Raw genomic sequence first — 24,215 nt, forward strand, 5'->3', positions numbered from 1 at the left:
ATACAAGGGTCTGGTGAGACCTCATCTGGAATACTGTGTGCAGTTCTGGTCTCCCACGTTTAAGAAGGATGAATTCAAACTGAAACAGGTTCAGAGATGGGCTACTAGGATGATCCGAGGAATGGAAAACCTGTCTTATGAAAGGACACTCAAAGAGCTTGGCTTGTTTAGCCTAACTAAAAGAAGGTTGAGTGGGGGATGTGATTGCTCTTAATAAATATATCAGAGGTATTAATATTAGGGAGGGAGAGGAATTATTTAAGCTTAGTACCAATGTGAACACAAGAACAAATGGATATAAACTGAACACTAGGAAGTTTAGACTTGAAATTAGATGAAGGTTTCTAACCATCTGAGGAGTGAAGTTCTGGAATAGCCTTCCAAGGGGAGTGGTTGGGGCAAAAGACATATCTGGCTTTAAGACTAAGCTTGATAAGTTTATGGAGGGGATGGTATGATGGGATAGCCTAATTTTGGCAATTAATTTGGCAATTGATCTTTGATTTTCAGCAAGTAAGTAAGCCCAGTGGTCTGTGATGGGATGTCAGATGGGGTGGGATCTGAGTTACTACAGAGAATTCTTTCCTGGGTGCTGGCAGGTGAGTCTTGCCTACATGCTCAGGGTTTAACTGATCGCCATATTTGGGGTTGGGAAGGAATTTTCCTCCAGGGCAGATTGGCAGAGGCCCTAGAGGTTTTTCGCCTTCCTCTGCAGCATGGGGCACGGGTCACTTGCTGGAGGATTCTCTGCAGCTTGAGGTCTTCAAACCACAATTTGAGGACTTCAATAACTCAGACATAGGTTAGGAGTTTGTAATAGAAGTGGATGGATGAGATTCTGTGGCCTGCATTGTGCAGGAGGTCAGACTAGATGATCATAATGGTCCTTTCTGACCTTAAAGTCTATGCGTCTATCTAAATGAAATCCCCACCTCCCCAAACTTCCCAGCAACTCCTCCCCACCATAACATCCCTTCCCTGGTGGCCTGGAGGTCACACTCACCAGTCCCTCTGTCTCTCTCTGCCAGCTGCCTTGCTGGTTCAAAGCCTCCTGCTTCTCCCCACACCACCCAAATCCCAATTAATTAAAGCAGTGTCACTGCCACCCCCACATATGCCTGTCCCCCAGCCCAGTTAGTAATTAGGGCCTGTGATAGACCCAGGCCAGTTGGGTATAGCAGAAGGCAGATGTACTGTCCACTGGATTAACAGTTTTCTGTTCCCTGACTGACCAGAGCAGGGGCTGCTCCAGGTTAATGAGAACACCTGACTCTAATTAATCTGCAAAGAGTCAGGTGAGACCATTAAGCTAATGTGACCACCTGACTCTAATTAAGGCCCCACTGATACTATAAAAAGGGCTCACTCCAGTCAGGCAGGGGAGAGTCACGGAGCCAAAGAAGAAGAAGTGCGGCTGAAGGGCTGGTTACTGAAGACACCCTCAAACCATCGTTAAGGGAGCCCTAAGGTAAGGGTGAATAAGGGAGAAGCAGGAGAGCTGTGGGGAAGTGGCCCAGGGAAATGGGCAGTGAAAGGTTGGCTGCCAACATCTGCTACCATTAGGGTCCCTGGGCTGGAACCCAGAGTAGAGGGCGGGCCCGGGTTCTCCCCAACCCACCACTAGAGAAACAACTCCTGGGAGAGGAAGTCAGGCCCCTGTCAGGACAGGAGGCTAAACTGTTCTGAAATAAGCCCCCAGGGACAACAGAGACTGTGGGAGTTCTCTCACCAACCTCCTTGCAGACCTATGATGGAAAGGGCTCAGTAGACTGTAACCCTGGCCCAAGAGAGAGAAGGGCTACATGGAGGGTCACAGTGAGCCACTGAGGCTAGCAAAAACCGCTTGGAAGCGCAGGACCCACGGGAGCAAGGTCAGAGCTCTGCCACAGGCACCAGCCACCATATCATTTCTGCACCTGGCTCTCCATCAGTTCTGACCCTGCAGCCCCCACGTCTGCCCCTCAAGGCCTCTCTGCTCCTCCTGCAGCTTCAGGGGTTCTTCACCTCCTCCCCCTCCCTGGGACTGCAGGAAGGGAGGGAGGGGGCAGGAGCATCAAAGAGATGAGGTATTGGTGGTTGGGCAGAGAGATGTTCTCCAGGGTCACAGAGATGAACCAGGAAGTTAGGTAGATGGGATTCCTCCAGGGTCACATATAGTAGGATGACTGGTGCTAGAGAAGTCCATTTTTTTCATTCTCAGTTGATTATTCACCCCATGTCTCTGTGACAGTGTCTGAGCCAGGATCCCCTGAGTCCTCCTGCGCCATACAAAACAAACAGTGACAAACAGGCTGAAAATTCATTGGGTCAATAAGATTGTGTCCTCTACCTCAACCACCCCCTGCTTCCTATAGTCTGAGAGGTCAGACATCCCAGAGTCTCCAGAGTCATGGAGACTGAATTGCAGAAAGTCTTCAGGAAGAGAGAAGTCTTCCAGGGTCATAGAGAAAAGGTTGTGTGAGGCTAGAGAGGCTGATTTCATGGTCACAAGGGGATATCTCCTTCTGCCACCCCTCTCAGGGATACAGGCTGAGCTGGGATCCCAGCCACCCCACCCAGAGCCAGGGGCAGATTCTCTGTCCAGGGCCAGAGGCCGGCGGAAAAGTGAAGATCGAGGTCTTGTTACCAGCATCAAAAAATGTCATCTGCCCCTCGTCACAGTCCAGACAAATCTGGATCCTGCTGGGGACCTGGCTTAGGGGTAGGGGGTTCATATGGGAGGTGAGAGCCCAGAACTGACCCCACCAGATGCGCTCCACAGCCCAGATCCCCCCCACCAGGGCTAATCCCTAAGGGTGTGTCTATACAGTACACATCCAGGGCATATGGAAGGATTGTACTTGGCTGGCTAGTCCAAGCCTCTACCCTTGCTGCCACGGGTGCATTGCTGTTAGTGTGCTAGCTCAAGAGGAATGAGTACACGTATGTCTACCTGAGCTGGGAATCACACCTCCCAGGTACTGTATAGACGTACCCTCAATTGAACTAGGACATTCTTTATTCACAATGAGGACGCTCACAGCCACACACACACTTGAACTGAAATAACAGTAGGTGGGAACTAAACCTCACTGAATTATTTTAGTGAAAGTTTTTGTCTTGCTGAACATCTAGCCACCTGCCTGCGACCAGCCGGGCTACAAGGGCTCCCTGGGTTAAGGTCAGTGGCAGCTGGTTTGTGCTAGTGATAAGGCAAGGAAATTTCAGCAACTCATTAATCAGGAGCAACCCTTGAACTGAAGGGTGATTTTATGGTGACTTGTCTAATCTTTACTACTTTACAATCTAAAGGTTACAGCCCAGCCCATTCAAAACTCCAGATAAGATCTAGAAAGAAGATTTTAGTTTAAAACTTTGTAAAACTCCATATACAGAAGGGAAAGTAATAATCTTAACCACCCTCACTCCATGCCCCAAGCTGCCCCAGTCTCTTCCAGCCATTTTTTCTCCTTGGTCTAATACTGAGCTCATGATTACTGTATGGGCTGGTTTTGCTGGAGGAAAATATGACTTGTGGATCCTAGGTTTGGATTTGTCTGACTCTAGGGCCTGGTCTACTCTACGCATTTATACTGAATTTAGCAGTGTTAAACCGATTTTACGCTGCACCCATCCACACAATGAAGCCCTTTATATCAATATAAAGGGCTCTTAAAACCGATATCTGTACTCCTGCCCGACGAGGGGAGTAGCGCTAAAATTGGTATTGCCATGTCAGATTAGGGTTAGTGTGGCCGCAAATCGATGGTATTGGCCTCCGGGAGCTATCCCACAGTGCACCATTGTGACCGCTCTGGAAAGCCATCTGAACTCGGATGCACTGGCCAGATAGACAGGAAAAGCCCTGCGAACTTTTGAATTTCATTTCCTGTTTGGCCAGCGTGGAGAGCTCATCACAGGTGACCACGCAAAGCTCATCAGCACAGGTAACAATGCAGTCTCCTGAGAATCGAAAAAGAGCTCCAGCATGGACTGCACAGGAGGTACAGGATCTGATCGCTGTATGGGGAGAGGATTCTGTGCTAACAGAACTCCGTTCCAAAAGATGAAATGAAAAAACATTTGAAAAAATTTCCAAGGCCATGATGCATAGAGGCCACAGCAGGGACTCAGTACAGTGCCGTGTGAAAGTTAAGGAGCTCAGACAAGCCTACCAGAAAACCAAAGAAGCAAACGGAAAGTCAGGGGCAGGGCCAAAAACATGCCGCTTCTATGCTGAGCTGCATACAATTCTAGTGGGGTCCGCCACCACTACCCTACCCCTGTCTGTGGATTCCGAAGTGGGGGTGGTAATCGCAGCCATGGCTGAGGATTCTGCGGACGGGGAAGATGAGGAGGAAGAGGAGGACGAGCTTGTAGAGAGCACACAGCACTCCGTTCTCCCCAACAGCCAGGAGCTTTTTCTCACCCTGATGGAATTACCCTCCCAGCCCTCCCAAGCCACTATCCCAGACAATGAAGCTTGCAATTTGGGAAAGGAGGGCGCTGGATAGATGAAGGCTGCAGAAGACGAAAGACAATGGCTTACCATGGCCGCATGCAAGCCGAATTCTGCTGCCCGGACCTGCATCTGTGATCTGTAACACCAAAGCCGCAGGCACTCAATATTAAGATGCAAAATGCGACCTTGTAGTGAAAACACATGTGCTATGTAAGGTGACCAGTGTTGTTCACCGTGAAAGAGTATAATCATTGTTCTCTAAAATGTATCTTTTTAAACACTTCTTTCCCTTTTTTCCCTCCCTCATGCCGCTGCAAATTTTTCAAGCCTCCCTACTCCGTCTCGAAGGCTATCTCAGATAAGGCGGCAGAAAAAAAAGACGCGAGAAGAAATGTTTTCGGAAATCATGGAAGTGACCCCCAATGAAAGAGCTAATCTGAATGAGTGGAAGGACGTGGTAGCAAAATACAGGAAAGATGCCAGTGACTGTGAGGACAGGAGGGACCAACGTGAGGACAGGAGGGAAGTTCGAGATGAAAGGAGAGATGCTTGAGATGAGAGGTGGCGGCAGGAATATCAGCGGTGGCCGGATGCAACTCTGGGGCTGCTGCGTGATCAAACTGACATGCTCCGGCGTATGGTGGAGCTTCAGGAACGGCAACAGGATCACAGAGTGCCACTGCAGCCCCTGTATAACTCCTCTCACCATGTTCCTTAGCCTCCTCATCCGCCAGACGAGTAAGAACTCGTGGGGGTAGGCTCCGTGCACCCGTCCACTCCACCCCAGTGGACAGCCCAACCAAAAGGCTCTCATTATGAAATTATGAATTTTTTTAGTGGCCTTTTCCTTCCCTACTATTCTCCTTCCAAACCCCACCTGGGCTACCTTGTCAGTTCTCTCCCTCTTTTTATAATTAAGTAATAAAGAATACATGATTTTTAAATGAGAGTGACTTTATTTCCTTAGAAAGCAAGCTGTGATCAAAGGGGTGGTGGTGGCTTACAGGGAATGAGTTAATCAAGGGGGCGGGTTTTCATCAAGGAGAAAGAAACACAACAGTCAGACTGTACCCTGGTGTGGAAGCCAGTAAATAATTAACAAGGTTTTGAAGAGATCTTAATGAATGTTAGTTAGCATGAGTTAGGTTAACTGTGACCCTGGTGACGTGAGGAAGCAAGATAATGTAAGACAGAGTGAATTGTGTGAAAGTTATTACGACCTTGCAATGTGCAGTCTTGCAGTCTTGTTTTTCTAGTGAGATAGCAGAACAGCTTATGTATAAACAAAATGTATTTGTTGCTTTTTACTGTCTGTATTATTGCTAGAAATTGTCTGTAAAAGGTATAAAGGCTTGCTGCAATTGTTTACCAGTGGAGAGACCTGTCCAGGACCCTGTGTCCTATGGCACTTTCTCCCTCCATGGTAATTACTGGAGAAATAATAAAGTATTTAATTTTGCTGCAACCAAACAAAAAGCGAGAACTGAGTTTTTCTTCGACAATTTGGGGGCTCGTCCGGGATGGCAACGCCCACGGACCCACAGACAACTACTACGGATCATTCCCCTTCGAACCCCATGGCGCCACATGAGAGGTATGAGACCTTTTGAAATCTCTATTGGGGTATCGGAGGAGGACTGTCCCTGAGGACGTCTGTCTCTCTGTTGGGCTCACGCCATCTGAACTTATTGACTGTGCAGCAGGATCAGATGCAAAGTGGTATTGGGGAGAGGCCCCAATAAGGTTAGTTTATAGCAGTACTGGGAACTGCTGAGTTGGCCAAGGTAATGCATAAGGTAATGCATAAGGTAATGCATAGGTAAATGCATTAGAATGCACCGGTGCTGAGGGGTTTTTACCGCCTCAAGAGGGGTTGTCATACCGCCTCATGGTATTGGTCCGGACCAGGTAAAGATGCATCATGGTTTAAAAAAAAAAAAAAAAAAAAAGAGATAAAAAGGTTGAAAAAGGGTTAAAAAGAAAAAGGAAGAAAAAGAGGCCTTGGTGTGTGTGTGTGTACACCAGTGTGAGTGGCTGTTACCGGGCTAGCCCGGTAACTAGTGGATCTTTAGGAGATCCGACCCACGGTGGGCTGACTCAGCCTGGCATAGTCCGGCGAGGAAGCTGCCTGGGTCTAGGAGTGTGTGAACCCATCTTCCCTTCCCTTTCCTTGTGAGTCTCTCCTGTGTGAGTGGAAAATGGGTAAGGGACTGTCTAAATATTCCACCTTACCCCCTAAGGGTACCCCAGCATATTACATGTACGTACATTATGGTCCTAAAACCTGCAGGTATTTAAATGATTGGAATCTGTATACGCGTGAAAATTCATTTAAACAATGCCCATTAGAAGGTACCTTCAATCTAGATAAGATCATATATCTCAGTGGAGCTTTAATCACAAAGAAAAACCTCTGTCACAGTGTGAGCAATTTGTCTAGGAACGGGTTAATTTGAAATTCGGCTTAGCCCTGAGATAAAAGAGAAGTTGTTTTGTCTTCAAGGTCATGAATTAGTGCGGACTATGCTAAGTGCTAAGTAAAACTGCTTCAGCCCCAGCTGGTTGTGGAAAATAAAAAAAGGCAAACCAAAAAGCAGTATAAGTTACAAAACTGAGATTGCATTTGCAAAGCTTAACGGTTCAGTGAGATCCAACAGTTTTTGCAACCCTGAAGCCGGACAGGCAGCTGACCTGAACTGGAATCTCTGAAAGAGACGCCACAGGAGATTCCAGGGTGTAAAAGAACAGCCATCCCAAGAGTGGAAGCATGTTGGAAATGCTGGACAAGCTGTATACAGGATAATCTCCCGTCCACCTATTTCCCTTCTCTGAACATTATACACAGACATGCCAGTCTGGATACATGTAAGTATTAAAGTGGCTTAAGGCTTGGGGCATTCATATTTTTCCCGAGTGATGTGGGAGCATTCCGAACACTCTCCATTGTTGTTTTATTATTTTTAATGAAGCTTTAAAATTTGATTGTATGCTCTGTCGGTCTGATCACCTGACATGAGGGATAAATTAGTAACAGGAATTTGTCACAGTTTGGTGAGCAATTAAGAATGGGGGGCATTGCAGAATTTACACCATCTATCTGTTTTACCCTTGTTAGTTTATGTTTGCTTTGTTTGGTACTGTTGGTGTTTTGTGTTAAGAATAGCATGATTATAGGTGAGCTCTAATAGAATAAGGAAACACTATTTGGTTTTGGTGCACTATTTAGCTTTGGCTCTGTTTTGTTTAACCGGTTACTGATGTTTTTCTGCTCTGTTCATTTGGGCGATGGGTGTGTGAGCGGAACTGAACTTCTCGTTCGTAATTCCTCAGGGTGGAAGCCATGTGTGCGATGAAGCTCTGAGGTTGTCCTGAAATTTTACAGTCCCGCCCCCCCCCCTGTAGCGGACAATGTAATAGAAGTAGAAAAATTTGGCTTAGACTGTAATTTTCTTTGCTCTCTGTGTAATTTTCTTTTCTGTTTAAGTGTCAGCAGACAAATGGGTGGGTCTCTGGGTAGACCCCCAAAGGGGTTTGGATTATGTGTTAAGTGAATGGCCATGTATTTTTGCCCAGGTGGCAAGCCTTACTAGGAAGGACTCAGGTAGTCTTGTGAGTAGAAATGTTTTGGGGACAAGACAGAAGGGTGGGGGCTAGTTGAGTAGCCCACCCTCCTAGCTAAGAACTGGTTGTGGAACAAGCTAGTGTCCATGGACGGGACAATTCAGTGAGGAAAAAAGGATCGGGCCCAAGCGGGAGGGCAACAGACAGCGTGATTGGAAAACAGGTTGGAAACTTTTGAGGGTGTAGTGGAAAGAAGGAGTAAGTGAATATAAGCATGAGCATTTCAAATACTCAAGAGGATATTTGGAATGGTGATTTAAGTTGATAAAAGTGGCTGTTGGAAGGGAAAAGCAAGTGATTTTTAAGAGAACAGTTTTTGGTGTCTATGAAATGTTTGTGAATGAATTCAGGCAAAGAACTTATTAGATTGCAATCATTTGGCTATGAACAATTTTGTTAAATCAGTTGAAGAATGTATACAGTGCTATGTAATGACATTTTATTAGGCCCTACAGGCACTATAAGTGGTGATGTTTTCTTTCAGTGTTTAAAAGCAGGAGTTAAAAGAAAAAAAAAACAAGCCAGAGAGCATCTGTGTTAATGCAAATTAACTAACTGATAAGGTAGAGGCCGCTGAACCAGAGCTGTCTAAGAAGCACATACGAGAAAATATGGGGTAATTCCTCTGTTTTGCCTAGAATCAACAAGAGTATTTGTATACGGTATTTTAAGTACTGATTGACTGCCCAGAAGGGGCAGACCTCCGTTTTGCCTTTCAGATAATTAGAGAAGACTGATGCCAGCTGAACAGCATTCAACTTACCATGATTTATTGGCACAGTACAATTTATGTTTTGTGTTCTATGTTCTGTTTTGTGGTGTTTTGTCTTGTGGCCAAAAAAATTGTTGTGTTTAATATTTTCATGAGATGGTCTGATTTGATATCAAGCGGAAATCATAGAATCATAGAATCATAGAATTCAAGATCAGAAGGGACCATTATGATCATCTAGTCTGACCTCCTGCAAGATGCAGGCCACATAAGCCGATCCACCCACTCCTTAGCAAGCGACCCCTGCCCCATGCTTCGGAGGAAGGCGAAAAACCTCCAGGGCCATTGCCAATCTTCCCTGGAGGAAAATTCCTTCCCGACCCCAAATATGGCGGTCAGCTGAACCCCGAGCATGCGGGCAAGACTCTCCAGCCAAACCCTCTGGAAAAGGTTATATCATACCATTGACCCATTGTACTATTTACCAGTGTGGCACTTAATTGACCTATTGACTAAGCCCGTTATCCTATCATACCATCCCCTCCATAAACTTATCTAGCTTAATCTTAAAGTCATGGAGGTCCTTCGCCCCCACTGTTTCCCTCGGTAGGCTGTTCCAGTATTGCACTCCCCTGATGGTTAGAAACCTTCGTCTAATTTCAAGCCTGAATTTCCTGACTGACAGTTTATATCCGTTTGTCCTCGTGTCCACATTAGCACTGAGCTGAAATAATTCTTCTCCTTCCCTGGTATTTATCCCTCTGATATATTTAAAGAGTGTAATCATATCTCCTCTTATCCTTCTTTTGGTTAAGGAAAACAAACCGAGCTCCTCAAGTCTCCTTTCATACGAAAGGCCTTCCATTCCTCGGATCATTCTAGTGGCCCTTCTTTGTACCCGTTCTAGTTTGAATTCATCCTTCTTAAACATGGGAGACCAAAACTGCACACAATACTCCAAATGAGGTCTCACCAACGCCTTATATAACGGGACTAGCACCTCCTTATCCCTACTAGAAATACCTCGCCTAATGCAACCCAAGACCGCATTAGCTTTTTTAACGGCCACATCACATTGCCTACTCATAGTCATCCTGCGATCAACCAGGACTCCTAGGTCCTTCTCCTCCTCCGTTACTTCCAACTGGTGCGTCCCCAGCTTATAACTAAAGTTCTTGTTAGACATCCCTAAATGTTGGATTGAGATGCAGATACTTGTTTTGTTCAACTTAGAATACAAAGTGTTTGGTTACATCAGAAAAATGTGATATACTGAAGTCTAATACATTTTCTTAAGTAAGGGAAAGAAACTACATTGGCCAAATCTTTTAATTGAGAATTGTTGTTAAAATCATACTGACAGTCTTTGGAAGCAAGGACATGAAAAGTTAACCCACTCCCCATATTGTACGAGGGATCCTTCTGGCTACCTCAGACTTTTAGCCAGAGGGCTGGGGATGGTGGATAGCTATTGGACTAGAAGTTATATTAAGTGAACTTCTCAAAGTGGGTGTGCTTGTCCTGGCTTGTTCTTCCAAAGTTCTGTAATAAGGTTATTTTAGTGAAAGGGTATATGTGGCATACTTGATTAATAAGACTAATGTACTGTATAACAGTAATGTTTATGTGTTCATGGTATAAAAGAAGGTGTATGAGTAAAGGGTAACAGTTTTCTTTGTATGTTAACGAAAAAAAAAAGAAAAGAAAAAAAACGCAAAGAAGGGAGAAAAAAGAGAATGGCTAACATGCGCTGGCCCCAGTCAAGGACACCACTTGGCTGCCTACCAAGGGAAGGGCGGGGGGGGAATGGTTGCTACAGTTACACGAGATTGGTGTGCAGCGGCCAGCCCACTCTCCTCCTTGGGGAACTTTTGTGAATATTCAGATTGATTTTATTTCGATGTCTACATGTTGTGGTTATGGATATGTATTTGTTTTAGTTGATGTATTTACCAATTGGGTTAAAGCTTTTCCCTGCAGGAAAGCAGGTGTCAGGACTGTTGTGACATTTTGCTTAAAGATTTTGTGCCACGTTTTGCCATCCCTGTGGGTATCAACAGTGATCGTGGAATTCATTTTTACTGGACAGATTGTAAAGGAGTTATGTGCAACTCACTGCCCTCACCACCCACAGTTGGGACAGTGGAACGCCAGAACGGGATTTTAAAGAATAAACTGGCCCAGATTTGTGCTGAAACGAACTTAAGGTGGCCGGATGCCCTTCTTTTGGCACTGAGGTGTATGAGAGCCATTCCCAATCGAACGACTGGACTCAGCCCTCATGAAATTTTGACAGGACGCCCGATGTGACTACCAACTGCATCCCCACTAACCCCAGCTCAGATGGACATTCATTTGCTGGATAACATAATGCTTAAATATTGTCAGGCACTAATGAAATGTGTTAAGTCTTTTTATGCACAGGTGATGGACGCACTACCAAAGGATCCTGTGCAACCTTGCCTCTCGTTGGAACCAGGAGCCTGGGTCTACATAAAGATCCATCAGCGAAAGACTGCCTTGGCTCCATGCTGGAAAGGCCCTTTCCAAGTCCTGCTGACTACCGACACCGCTGTGAAGTGCCACAGACTGACTACTTGGACCCAGGATTCTCACTGCAAAAAGACCCCTCCACATCAGAAGAATTTTCCTATTGATGATTAGCCTATTCTTTCTTCTAGTTCTACTGTGCTTCTGGACAGCAGGGAAAAAGCTCCCTTGTCCCCTGACAGACCAACTGTGCCTTTAGACTTTTCTAGAAAAAAGCACAGCTATTACAGGGTGATATGTGCTGGAAACCTCTCCCCTGTAGGATGCTAAACCTCGATTGTTTTGGGAAAGAAGGAGACACACTCACTCCACTGACATTGCCAAAGTCCAGGAATTCCTGACTGAAAAGGACATTGAGAACTGACCCTGGTGAAGAAACAAAGAATTGTACACTGGCAGGAGGAAATTTGTGGGACCCATGCTTGGGACTGTGGTATTAATTGGATTTTGGGGTTTATTCTACAGGCTGCACCCTGTGTTCTGGATAAATCCTTCAGTATGTATTGCCCTCCCTAATTGGATTTTACCTGACATTGCCCTTATCCAGTTTTCTACATACCCAGATTGCTCACAAGGGGCTACCATTAGATTAGCACAACAAAAAGGGAATTGACCAGATCCCTGTGGGCTGGGTTATTTCATCTGGCCAATAGTGTAGTAGCCATTTGGACTATTCTTCCAGGCCAAGAACATGATAAGAAATTGGGGCAACTAGAAAAGGCCACTAGTCTTATTTTTGCAGCTCAGCTATCTTCAGTACAGGCTGGAGTTGGTGAGTTACATGTCATTTCCACCCTTAGTTCTATGACCCAGAAGTTACTGACAGAGATGGTATTGTATATCACTGAGGCTGGGAAGGCATTGCAGTGGGATCTAGACTAGACTTGGCCCACTGCCCTTACAGACGTCAGGAGTACCATCTGATCTGTGGTCATGAAGACATACTTGGACACTTTCTGGATGGAAGTGTGGACATTCACAGTGCTCCTTCCAAGCATATGGACCGGTTAGGGTGGGTGTGGGCTCCCACATACCGAATCCTGCTGGGTCCATGGGGAGGATGCCTGTGGGACTGTAATTGTTTACCGAGACATCTGGGGAAATTAGACCACCTGGTATCTCCAACTGATTTCTAGACAGTACCCCTGGAATGACACCTGACATTTTGGATAAGAATAGAGAGTCAATGGACATTTTGGCCGTTAGAACCACCACAGCTCAGTGTATCTATAAACTGAAGCTAGGGGAAGTTGTCACTGTTTATGACAATATTTGTTGAGAGCGTGGAGGTCAAGGAACTGCCCTGACGGGACACCCATTTTTTTCAAGCTAATGATAGCTGTGTGTGCGTTAATGCCACCACTTTACAAGATATACATATTGATCTTACCACTGCTGCAGGCAATTATATCATTTACTGGCCTGCAGATAGAATGCAGATAGAATATTGCAAGTAGCTCTTAGATTTTAGGTATATTTTGATTGGACTAGAATAATGCCTGATCGGTTTCAAAATTTGCTTTCATTGTTACCAAAGGTTCAAAGAATCTCTGAATTGCAAGGGCAAATTCCCATGCTTTAGAATATATATCAAGCTGGAAGGAATGCCTTTCATACAGCTTATAGAGTGTTTACTTTATGTACTAGGTATGATGTTTTGTGCTTTGTGTTCGCAATTGTACAACAGCCCCATTATATTATATTATTCCTATGGGATTGTTATTGTTTGTAGTGTTGTTAGTTAATTTAGGATTATATTATTGTTGTTGTTGTTGTAAATAACGTAAGAATAGCAATACCTTTCATGTTCATGCTAATTATGCATTGTCATGAAAACCCTAAGATTGACATATTTGCTGTAGAATCTGACATCCATGGTTTGATGCAAATTGGGATTTGAAATGTTTGTTGTACTAGAAGTACAAAAGGGGGGAGTGTGGAAGCCAGTAAATAATTAACAAGGTTTTGAAGAGATCTTAATGAATGTTAGTTAGCATGAGTTAGGTTAACTGTGACCCTGGTGACGTGAGGAAGCAAGATAATGTAAGACAGAGTGAATTGTGTGAAAGTTATTACGACCTTGCAATGTGCAGTCTTGCAGTCTTGTTTTTCTAGTGAGATAACAGAACAGCTTATGTATAAACAAAATGTATTTGTTGCTTTTTACTGTCTGTATTATTGCTAGAAATTGTCTGTAAAAGGTATAAAGGCTTGCTGTAATTGTTTACCAGTGGAGAGACCTGTCCAGGACCCTGTGTCCTATGGCACTCTCTCCCTCCATGGTAATTACTGGAGAAATAATAAAGTATTTAATTTTGCTGCAACCAAACAAAAAGCGAGAACTGAGTTTTTCTTCGACACTGGCCACTGATGAAACTGGTTTTCAAAGCTTCTCTGATGTGCACCGCTTCCTGGTGTGGTCTTCTAATCGCCCTGGTGTCTGGCTGTGTGTAATCAGCAGCCAGGTGATTTGCCTCAGTCTCCCACCCCGCCATAAAGCTCTCCCCCTTACTCTCACAGAGATTGTGGAGCACACAGCAAGCAGCAATAACAATGGGGACATTGGTTTGGCTGAGGTCTGAGCGAGTCAGTAATGTGAGCCAGCGTGCCTTTAAATGTCCAAATGCACATTCTACCACCATTCTGCACTTGTTCAGCCTGTAGTTGAACAGCTCCTGACTACTGTCCAGGCTGCCTGTGTATGGCTTCATGAGCCATGGCATCAAGGGGTAGGCTGGGTCCCCTAGAATAACAACAGGCATTTCAACATCCCCAACTGTTATTTTCTGGTCTGGGAAGTAAGTCCCTTGCTGCAGCCGTTTAAACAGAGTAGTGTTCCTGAAGACACGAGTGTCATGAACCCTTCCCAGCCATCCCACGTGGATGTTGGTGAAACATCCCTTGTGATCCACCAGTGCTTGCAGCACCATGGAAAAGTACCCCTTGCAGTTTACGTACTGGGTGCCCTGGTACTCCAGTGCCAAGATAGGGATATGGGTTCCATCTATCGCCCCACCACAGTTAGGGAATCCCATTGCAGCAAAGCCATCCACTATGACCTGCACATTTCCCAGAGTCACAACCTTTCGTAGCAGCAGCTTAATGATTGCTTTGGCTACTTGCATCACAGCAGCCCCCACAGTAGATTTGCCCACTCCAAATTGATTCCCAACTGACCTGTAGCTGTCTGGCATTGCAAGCTTCCAGAGGGCTATTGCCACTCGCTTCTCAACTGTGAGGGTTGCTCTCATCTTTGTATTCTGGTGCTTCAGGGCAAGGGAAAGCAAGTCACAAAGTTCCATGAAAGTGCCCTTCCACATGCAAAAGTTTCACAGCCACTGGGAATCATCCCACTCCTGCAAAACTATGCAGTCCCACCAGTCTGTGCTTGTTTCCCAGGCCCAAAATCGGCGTTTAATGGCTAGAACCTGCCCCATTACCATCAGGATCTCCAAAGCGCATGGGCCCGCGATTTGAGAGAATTCTGTGTCCATGTCCTCATCAGTCTCGTCGCCGCGCTGCCGTAGCCGCCTCCTCCTCGCCTGGCGTTGCAGGTCCCGGTTCAGCATTGAGTGCACGAGAATGTGCAAGGTGTTTACAACGTCCATGATTGCTGTCTTGAGCTGAGCAGGGTCCATGCTTGGTGTGCTATGGCATCTGCACAGTTCACCCCGGAAAAAAGGCGTGAAACGGTTGTCTGCTACTTTCACGGGAGGGGTGAGGCTGTACCCAGAACCACCCGCGACAATGTTTTTTGCCCCATCAGGCACTGGGATCTCAACCCAGAATTCCAATGGGCGGGGGAGACTGCTGGAACTATGGGATAGCTATGGGATACCTACCCACAGTGCAATGCTCCAGAAATCGACACTAGCCTCAGTACATGGACGCACAGCACCGAATTAATGTGCTTAGTGTCGCCGCGTACACTCGCCTTTATACAATCTGTTTTACAAAACCGGTTTATGTAAAATTGGAATAATCCTGTAGTGTAGACATACCCCAAGTGTCTTTCCCACCTGAGGACTGTTTGGAGACCTGTGTTGAATAAGCTGGTTTGCAGGAAGCTGAAGTCTCAGTCTAGTTCCTGAAAGAAAGATCCCATAACACTTTGCACACAAGAAATATGGGAACATACCAGTACTATTGCATGGAGTCAAAGGAGTAAATTGGCCATGGAGACTCAATTCCCCTTTGGTGCTCAGATCTGCTCTGTCCAGGCCAGAGTGAAGAATATGAAGAACCTTTGGGGAAGGTTGCACTGCCATAACCTGTGTTGCACCTGCTCTGAGCCTGGGAGAAGTGGAGGAATTCTAAGTCCAGGCCCTGTAGAGCATTAGCTTCAACTAGCCAGGAATTGCAATGAGTTAGTAAATGAAATGTAATAATGTGAAATTCTCTCTCTCCAGGTGTGAGACAGCAGCCAGTAGAAATTTCTCCTGAACTGAAAAAAAGACTCAATGATTTCTCCCAGAAAAATACTGCTATACTGGAGACTCTGGGGAAGTTCAAAGGTACTGAGAAGGGATCTAAGAGGGGAAAGTGGGATAAGTGTCTGAGACTATGGAAGGAGATGGTCTCTGGCTAATTGGTTCACAATTAGGTTATGTATCTATTTAATAAAAAATAGAAAGTAGATAAACTGAGCAGATGTAGCAGGAGCCCAGGCACCAGGATGTCTCGCACTGATTCACTCTGTGAACTTTGGTAAAATCATTAAAGAAAAAAACATAACAAAATTTGGGGTAACTCAGTTTCTATCAGGCATGTTCTCCAGAGCTGTTTAGAATCCACAGCTGCAGCTGGGTCTATGGGAACAGCAAGTGCCCAACTCCACAGAGAACTGGAACTCTAAAGTTTAAACTCTTTTGAAATTTGGAGGATGAGGAAACAGAAAATCTATCTTCCACATAGTATCTCCTCAGGTGGTTTTGAGACTTAAAGGGTTTTGGGTTCTGTTAATTTGAGATGCATGAATGAAAGAGAAAATAGAAAGTTTCCAGTTAGCTTGTACTAAAGATTTGGGTTTGTCTCTGTCTCTCTCCACCTGTTTCTCTCCCATAATTCAAGCAGAGTTATGTCAGTTAAGAGTCAGGATCTCATAAATACAGCAGCCTGAAATCTCTTCTTTTATCCTTTCTTCCTCCAGAGAGTCTGGGCTCAGAACTGGAGACAAAAAGAGGGAAATCCCTAGAGTCATACAGATCAGGTAAGATTTCAGGTGGAGATTAACTTTCAATTAAGGGGAAAAGCCCATGAAAACATTTTCATGAACATGTAGCTAAAGGTACAAACCAAACCAATACCAGCAGTGACACAGACCCTTCACAAATAAAACACAAACATGAAATATGAAGGAGCTCTGAAGCTGAAGTCACACAAACAAAGCTGCCACTGAACTTCGTGCTGAGTTCATGCACCCACCATTGAACAGAGACAGTCTCACTAACCAACACACAAACATCCTTAATTCTGACCCTGGCATTTCCATGCATATCCATATGGCTTTGAAATATTAAAGTCAGAGGGTTGTAACATTCCTCTCTCTCCCCTTGCTCTTCACCAGCATCCTTCCTTTCTGTTCAGCTGGGCTGGGCTGAGCTCTCCCATTTGAGCTGTTCACTTCTTCCTCTCTTAGAGATATGGTCTCCCTCTGATGCTGCCACCAGCTCCCTTCTCTCTGGGCTGGGGAAGGGGCTACTCCTCCCAATGCCACCTCCTGGTTACCACTCTCTGGTCTTCAGGGGTTCTTCCCCAATGCCCCACTCCCTTCTCTTCTCCCAGGCCAGGGAGAATGGGCTCCGTGTACAGCTAGCCCTGGGTTTATCTCTGTTGCCTCCCTCCTCTCACTCCCCTCCCTGCAACCTCAGGTTCAGACCTTCCTCTCTAACCCTCAGGGAAGCAGCTCCAGCAGGGAGATGCAGTTGGAAAAGGGGGAGAGAGGAAGTTTCTGCAGCCCCACAGCAGCTCCCAGCAGCCAGGGGGAGGAAATGCCAGGACATCTCTGCTTGGGCTCAGGCACTCAGGGCAGAGAAGCAGCTACCTGGGCTGGTGTTGTAAATCAGAGACCATGTGATCTAATCTCTGTGATTCTTTTCCCCTCTGTGAACTCATTGTCATCTGAGCTAGAGCAGGCAAAGGGGGAATCTCTGGGATCACACACCAAGGGGGAGCTCTGGGGAAGATTTTCCTTCAATTAACAGAAAATTCCCCTGAAAACAACTCTCCCCCACACCAGTAACCAGACACACTCTCACTGACCAGCCCCCAGAACACCTTCATTCTGACCTGGTCATTTGTACTGACATTGACAGGCCTTTCTAATATTACGTTCAGGGCAGTCAGTGGAGAGATCTCTCTCCTCACGGCTGTCACATCCTTCCCTTTTCCCCTGGGAGGGAGACTCTCCCCCCCAGCTCTTTTCCAACATCTCACCTTTCCTTTGGACAGGGCTGGGCTCTGCCATTGCAGCTGCTTTGTGGGTTGGGGACATGGTGGCTCTCTAGTGCTGCCACCTCCAGCTACCCCAACCAATGTCACCTCCTACTTCCGGCTCACTGGCCTAGAATCATTGGCTCTTCCCCATTTCTGCATCTTCATCTCTGCTTCCTAGCCTGGCAGATGCCCTTAGGGAAGGAAGCTTCCCTTTGGGTTCAAATCTGGTACCTGCCTTCTCTGGACCATCCTAATTAAAAGTTTTTGGTGCCTTCCTTGTTGAATCTCTCCTGCTGAGAATGAAGCAGCCCCAGCTAGGGAACAGGGAGCTGCAGCCTCTGTGACAAAGTCAGACTGGACAGCTACCAGAGGGTGGTCCTGTTGGGTTCTAGGAAGTGGGTGGGCACAAGCCTGCCCACAGCTAAAGACTCCTTCCCCAGTGGAAGGCAGGTATATCAGCCCTAGAATGGCTCTTTTACCCATGAGCTGAAAAGAGGTTATCTCAGGTCAACTAGGGACACCAATACGGGCTGCCTGTGATCTTTAGAAATCCCTCGTCCGTCCGGTGAGAGGGAGGGAGGAGAGATGAGAGACAAGCTGCAGCAGGGCAGGGGCAGCAGGGACAAAAAAGGCTGCTCCTGGGGGGGAGGCTGGTCTCCTCCCTATAGAGGAAGCAACAAAGCTAATAGACTGTCTGGGGAAGGTCTGGCAACCCACGGCCAGACCCAGCAAAAGAACACCCCAGTGAGGGGGCAGGGCCAGCTATCCCCTTTTTGTGTTAGGAACGTGTTTATTTTTGTTGTTTGGCTGGAGAGTGCTGCTTGGACCTACCCTGAGGCCACCTTGTAACTATTCCAAAATGAAACCCAACGAATGCAAAATCTCTGGAGTGGGACTGATTTACTCTAGGCTGTCCACTGCCAGAGGGGGAAATGCTCAGCCCAGTGAGGCGAAGCAGGCTGCCTTTGCATACTACAGAACTAGCACTCATTACCCAGGCTGAGGAACTGCAGTAACATCTCTGCTCAGTCTCAGGTGCCCAGGACAGAGGCAGCTTCCTGGGATCCAGGACTGTCCCAGTCAGAACAGGGCTGCTGGGGAAGGTGAGAAATGGTCCCAGCCTCCCCCAGTCTAAGATCTGCTTCTAATGCTCGGATTCTCTCTCTCCTAGTGAATGTGACTCTGGATCCAGACACAGCTCATCCGGTCCTAGTCCTGTCTGAGGATCAGAAGAGTGTGAGATATGGTTACACACAGCAGGATGTGCCTGACAATCCTGAGAGATTTGACACTGAGCTCTGTGTGCTGGGCTGTGAGGGGTTCACCTCGGGGAGACATTGCTGGGAGGGGGAGGTGGGGGGTGGGGGTTACTGGGCTGTAGGGCTGGCCAGAGAGTCTGTGAGGAGAAAGGGACGGATCAGCTTTGACCCTAAGGAGGGGATCTGGGCTGTCCAGTGGATGAGTCAGTTCCAGGCTCTCACCTCCCCTGTGACCCCTCTGCCCCTGAGCCAGGTCCCCAGGAGGATCCGAGTTTCTGTGGACTATGAACGGGGGCAAGTGACATTTTTCAATGCTGGTGAAAAGGCCCCAATCTTCACTTTCCCATTGGCATCTTTTGCTGGGGATAGAATCTGCCCCTGGCTCTGGGTGGGGGGATCACGGCTCAGAATGTGTCCCTGAAACACAGGGTGAAACCTCCACTAAGGACCATGAAAGGAGCATCTCTACTTCACATATCCCAGTTTCTATGACCCTGGAGGACTCCCTAGAATGCTGCTGACATTCTACCATACAGTCTGTATGTCTCTAGTGGCTCCGTGGAGTCTCTGGACTCTCAAACCATAGAGAGCAGGGAGTGATGAAGATGGAGAAGACAATCTCTTTCTCCCATGGACTGTACTGCCTGTTTATCACTGTCCTGTATTATCTGTGAGGACTCGGGGACTCCCAGCTCAGAGCATGTAACTGGGACCATGAGTCCATTGGAAATGAGAAAAGTAAAAAAAGTGAGCTTCTAGCCTCAGTCATCCCAGTCTGTATGACCCTGGAGGACTCGCATCCACACATTCTCTGGCTTCATCTCTGACCTATCAGGAATCTCATTTATCCAGCCCTCCCTCCCTCCCTCCCCCACCCCCGGCTTCTCTCCTATGAGTCATGAGCCCTGGAATCTCCTTCCTCCCTGCAGCCCCAGGCATGGGAAGGGATGGTAGTTAAGAATGCCTGGTACTTCAGGATGAGCAGAGAGGGCTCTGAGGGCCAGGAGCTGATGTGGGGTGGCAGTTTCAGAACAGACACAGGATCTGTGGGCAGAATTGATATAAGAGCTGTTCAGATGTTGGGGCTGGAGCTGGCATAATTAAGAGTCAGGCTGAGGGGGCCATGCAGAAGTGAGCGTGGCAGAGATACAAAATTAGTTAATTAATTAGGATTTGAGGATTGGGGAGAAGCTGGAAGCTCCACACCTCTAGAGAGTATTTTGCATAAATCTGTGTTACTGTTCTCTATAGATATAGGTGAGTTGGCTCTGATGCCATCAGACCATATGCCAGCTCATGCCAAGGCCCAGGGTCTCACTGAACACTAACAAATGCATGGCTGGAATCTAGTCTGGCTCACCTGTGAGTATAGTTAAAATAGACATCAGTGTTATAAGAACATGTTTAGTGTTTAAACTTCATAGAATGCTTGTAGGATGCTATATGTATTAACCCTGCTTGTAATATCTGTATCCTATGGTATAATGTTATATTGAGCATTTGCATTGTAAACCTCTGCAACTGTAACTCACCAAACAGGAAAGACACATTAATTAAGGTAAATTGCTTGTCCTGAACATAGTATGGTCCATTGAAGGCAAATGAGGAATTGTGTATCATCAACGGACAGAGACCTTAGAATCATAGACTATCAGGGTTGGAAGAGACCTCAGGAGGTCATCTAGTCCAATCCCCTGCTCAAAGCAGGACTGTAGAGGGATGATCAACCCGCTCCAGCCCTGGAGGTGTTAAAGCAGCCCTGGAGAAGGTTGTGGCTGGTAAAGCTGTGCTGATTGGGAAAGCAGCCACAGCTGCAGCCAGTGCAATCAGGGCCCAGCAGGCCCTTCTAAGAGGGTGGTGGGCCAGAAGGACAAAAAGACTTTCTAGCTTCAAGAGAGAGAAGGACCTAACTGCCGGGGAACTGAGCAAGGTTCCTGAGTGGAGCAGCACTAGGGAATAGGGCTGGGGAGTTCCTGCCTGGGAAATCCCCAGGCTATGACCTTGCTAAAGGCTAAAAAAGGTACTGGGGCTGCAGAGGTGCAGCCCAGAGATAGGCAAAGGCAACTGGTCCAACCTCCCTTGCAATGATGAGTGGTTTACAGACTGCAGTCTGCCCCAGGGAGCGGGGGCTAAACAGTGACTGGCAGTAACCATTGAGGCAAGGGAGGGATAGGGGGTTGTGGGTTCCCCTGGGAGAGGAGACCCAAACTGAGGGGGTAATACCAGGAGGCAGAACCTTAATCTAGGAGGGCACCAGGTCTGGGAGGGATATGGGGGCCAGCGACAGGTGGGATACTGGCCTGAAGAGGGTGCTCTGGAGGCTGGAAAGTGCATTCCCTGGACAACCAGCAGGAGGCGCCGTGCCAGTGAGCAGTTGCCCTGCCACAAGGATCAACACCAACTAAATCATCACAGCCTGGGCTTTGTCAAGCCGGGCCTTAAAAACCTCTAAGGATTGAGATTCCACCACCTCCCTAGGTAACCCATTCCAGAGCTTCACCACCTTCCTAGTAAAAAAGTTTTTCCTAATATACAACCTAGACCTCCCCCTCTGCAACTTGAGACCATTGCTTCTTGTTCTGTCATCTGCCACCACCGAGAACAGCTGAGTTCCATCCTCTTTAGAACCCTCTTTAGGTAGTTGAAAGCAACTACCACATTCTCCCCCTCACTCTTCTCTTCTGCAAACTAAACAATCCCAGTTCCCTCAGCCTCTCCTCGTAAGTCATGTGCCCCAGTTCCCTGATCATCTTCTTTTCCCTCTGCTGGACTCCTTCCAATTTGTCCACATCCTTTATGTAGTAGGGGGACCCAAAACTGAATGCAATACTCCAGGTGTGGCCTCACCGGTGCCGAATAGAGGGCAATAATCACTTCTCTCAATCTGCTGGCAATGCTCCTACTAATTCAGCCCAATATGCCATTGGTCTTCTTGGCAACAGGGGCACACTGCTGACTCACATCCAGCTTCTCATCCACTGTAATTCCCAGGTCCTTGTCTGCAGAACTGCCGCTTAGCCAGTCGGTCCCCAGCCTGTAGCGGTGCATGGGATTCTTCCTTCCTAAGTACAGGACTCTGCACTTGTCCTTGTTGAACCTCATCAGATTTCTTTTAGCCCAATCCTCCAATTTGTTTAGGTCACTCTGGACCCTATCCCTACCCTCCATCATATCTACCTCTCCCCTCAGCTTAGTGTTATCTGCAAACAGGTTGAAGGTGCAATCCATCCCATTGTCCAGATCATTAATAAAGATGTTGAACAAAACCAGCCCCAGGTTCGACCCCTTGGGCACTCCGCTTGATACCACAGAAATTTGGATTCTGGGGTGAGGAGCAATAAAAATCCCTGACAAGGAAAAACAGGGTCTCTTTATGCTGTTTGGACTCTAAGGGGCAAAGATTCCTAACCATAAGCAACAGCCCTGAAGGAAGTGTGGAGCCGCTTATCACAGAACCGTATATTACCTTTGTAACTCTAACGGCTAGTCTACACCGGCAATGCTAAAGCACTGCTGCAGCAGTGCTTTAACGTGGCTTGTGTGGTCATGGCAGAGTGCTGGGAGAGAGCTCTCGCAGTGCTCTAAGAAACTACCTCCATGAGGGACGTAGCTACCAGCACTGGGAGTGTGGCTGCCAGTGCTGGTGCACTGTCTACACTGGCTCTTTACAGCACTGAAACTTGCTGCGCTCAGGGTTTTTTTTTCACATCCCTGAGTGAGAAAGTTGCAGCGCTGTAAATTGCCAATGGAAACAAGCCTAAGACTGTAAATCATGTGTGTGTGTATGTTTCCTGATTTAACCTTGTAAATTACTCATTTATTTTCTTAGTTAATAAAACTTCAGTTAGTTTATTACAGGATTGACTGATGTGTTGTCTTTGGTTTGAGATCTGAGCACAATTCACACTGGGTAAGTGACTGATCATTTGGGACTAGGAGTAACCTGAATATTGTTATAATTTTTTTGGTGTAAAGTAACCACCTATAACAATCCTACTTGCTGGGGTGGTAAGATAGACTGGGATGCTCAAGGGGACTTTCTGTGACTCCATGGTAAGACAGTTATAATGATCTAGTTCATACTTGTCACTGGGTTGATGAAATCTAAGTATAGAACATACAGCCAGTTTGGGGTTTGTGCCCTGCTTTTTGACAGTCTGCCCGGAGGATGGCACTCATGGTCATGAGCTACTCCAGACAGCATGACATTGGCAACACTGTTTCACACACACAGGGGGATGGGCAGGGGGAATTCAAAAATCTAAAATTGACCAAAAATCATGAGATATTTTTAAGATTTATGTAGTGGATTTTGGTCTATCATGAGATTTTGGGTCTGACTCATGATTTTTTACCTTTTTTAACTTTTGGGATTGGCAATACTGGGAGAGGCATGGATAGGGTGGGTTTAACCAGGGGGAAAACAAAAATCAAGAAGAAAAGTTGAATCAAAGTAAAACAAGAATAAATAGAGAGTCCTGGGAAAAGGGTGTAAAATAAAAAGAGTGAAAGGAAAACAATCCTGAGAGAGGAAACAGCCAGGGGGCACCAAGAGAGGAAGGGATAAAGTCAGAGGAATAAAACAAAACATTTGAGGGGGAATTATCTGTAGTAAATGATTACGGGCGAATGGGAGAGACAAAAAAATTAACCAGGATGGCAAATACATAAATAAAATAAAAAACTGGATAGCATGAGAAAAGGAAGAAGAAAAGGGAAAGCAAGAGCTACAGAGAGATTTATAAAATGCTACTGAACGTGAGACTAACTCATTAATTCTGTATGTTAGTTCTTGGTTATTGATTGTATTTTAGTGTCATTAAAAACACTGTTCTAAAAATCTGTGGATCTCTTTTCCATATGTTATGGTTACCAAAGTTCCTTTTCAGCTCCTATTCATTCTGCCAGGTACTTGAAATAAAGCATTAGTTAATATATATTCGTATGTTCTGCTTTAATTTTCCAGCTGCAATTGTTGAGGGCCCAGAGCTGGAAGCTCCCTAGAACTGGGGATGGGGGGAGGGCATCAGTGCCCAAACTGTGGCCCTGCACTGTCCTGCTCTGCCTCTAGGCCCCAGCTTTCCTCTTCTCTCAAGATCCCTCCCTGCCTCTTCCCATCGAGGGCCTGTTCCCCTCTTGCTTCTCTCCACCCCATCCTCCCATCGCTTGCCCTTAAGGCAGATAAAAAGTGGGAGAG

At 46.5% G+C, this 24,215-nt stretch overlaps 1 protein-coding gene across 1 annotated transcript in view; it reads left to right on the forward strand.

Moving 5' to 3' along the window:
- The window catches only part of LOC120394602 (butyrophilin subfamily 2 member A2-like), a 67,344-nt gene extending 47,905 nt beyond the window's left edge, over positions 1–19,439 (forward strand). Inside the window, exons 8-9 of the mRNA XM_039518829.1 lie at positions 6,419–6,455; positions 18,931–19,439. Coding sequence (XP_039374763.1) covers positions 6,419–6,455; positions 18,931–19,439 — 546 coding nt within the window. The remainder of the gene's footprint in view (positions 1–6,418; positions 6,456–18,930) is intronic.
- Positions 19,440–24,215: the final 4,776 nt, after the last annotated feature.

This window comes from Mauremys reevesii, unplaced genomic scaffold (assembly GCF_016161935.1).
Source record: "Mauremys reevesii isolate NIE-2019 unplaced genomic scaffold, ASM1616193v1 Contig7, whole genome shotgun sequence".
Classification (NCBI taxonomy): Eukaryota; Metazoa; Chordata; order Testudines; family Geoemydidae; genus Mauremys; species Mauremys reevesii.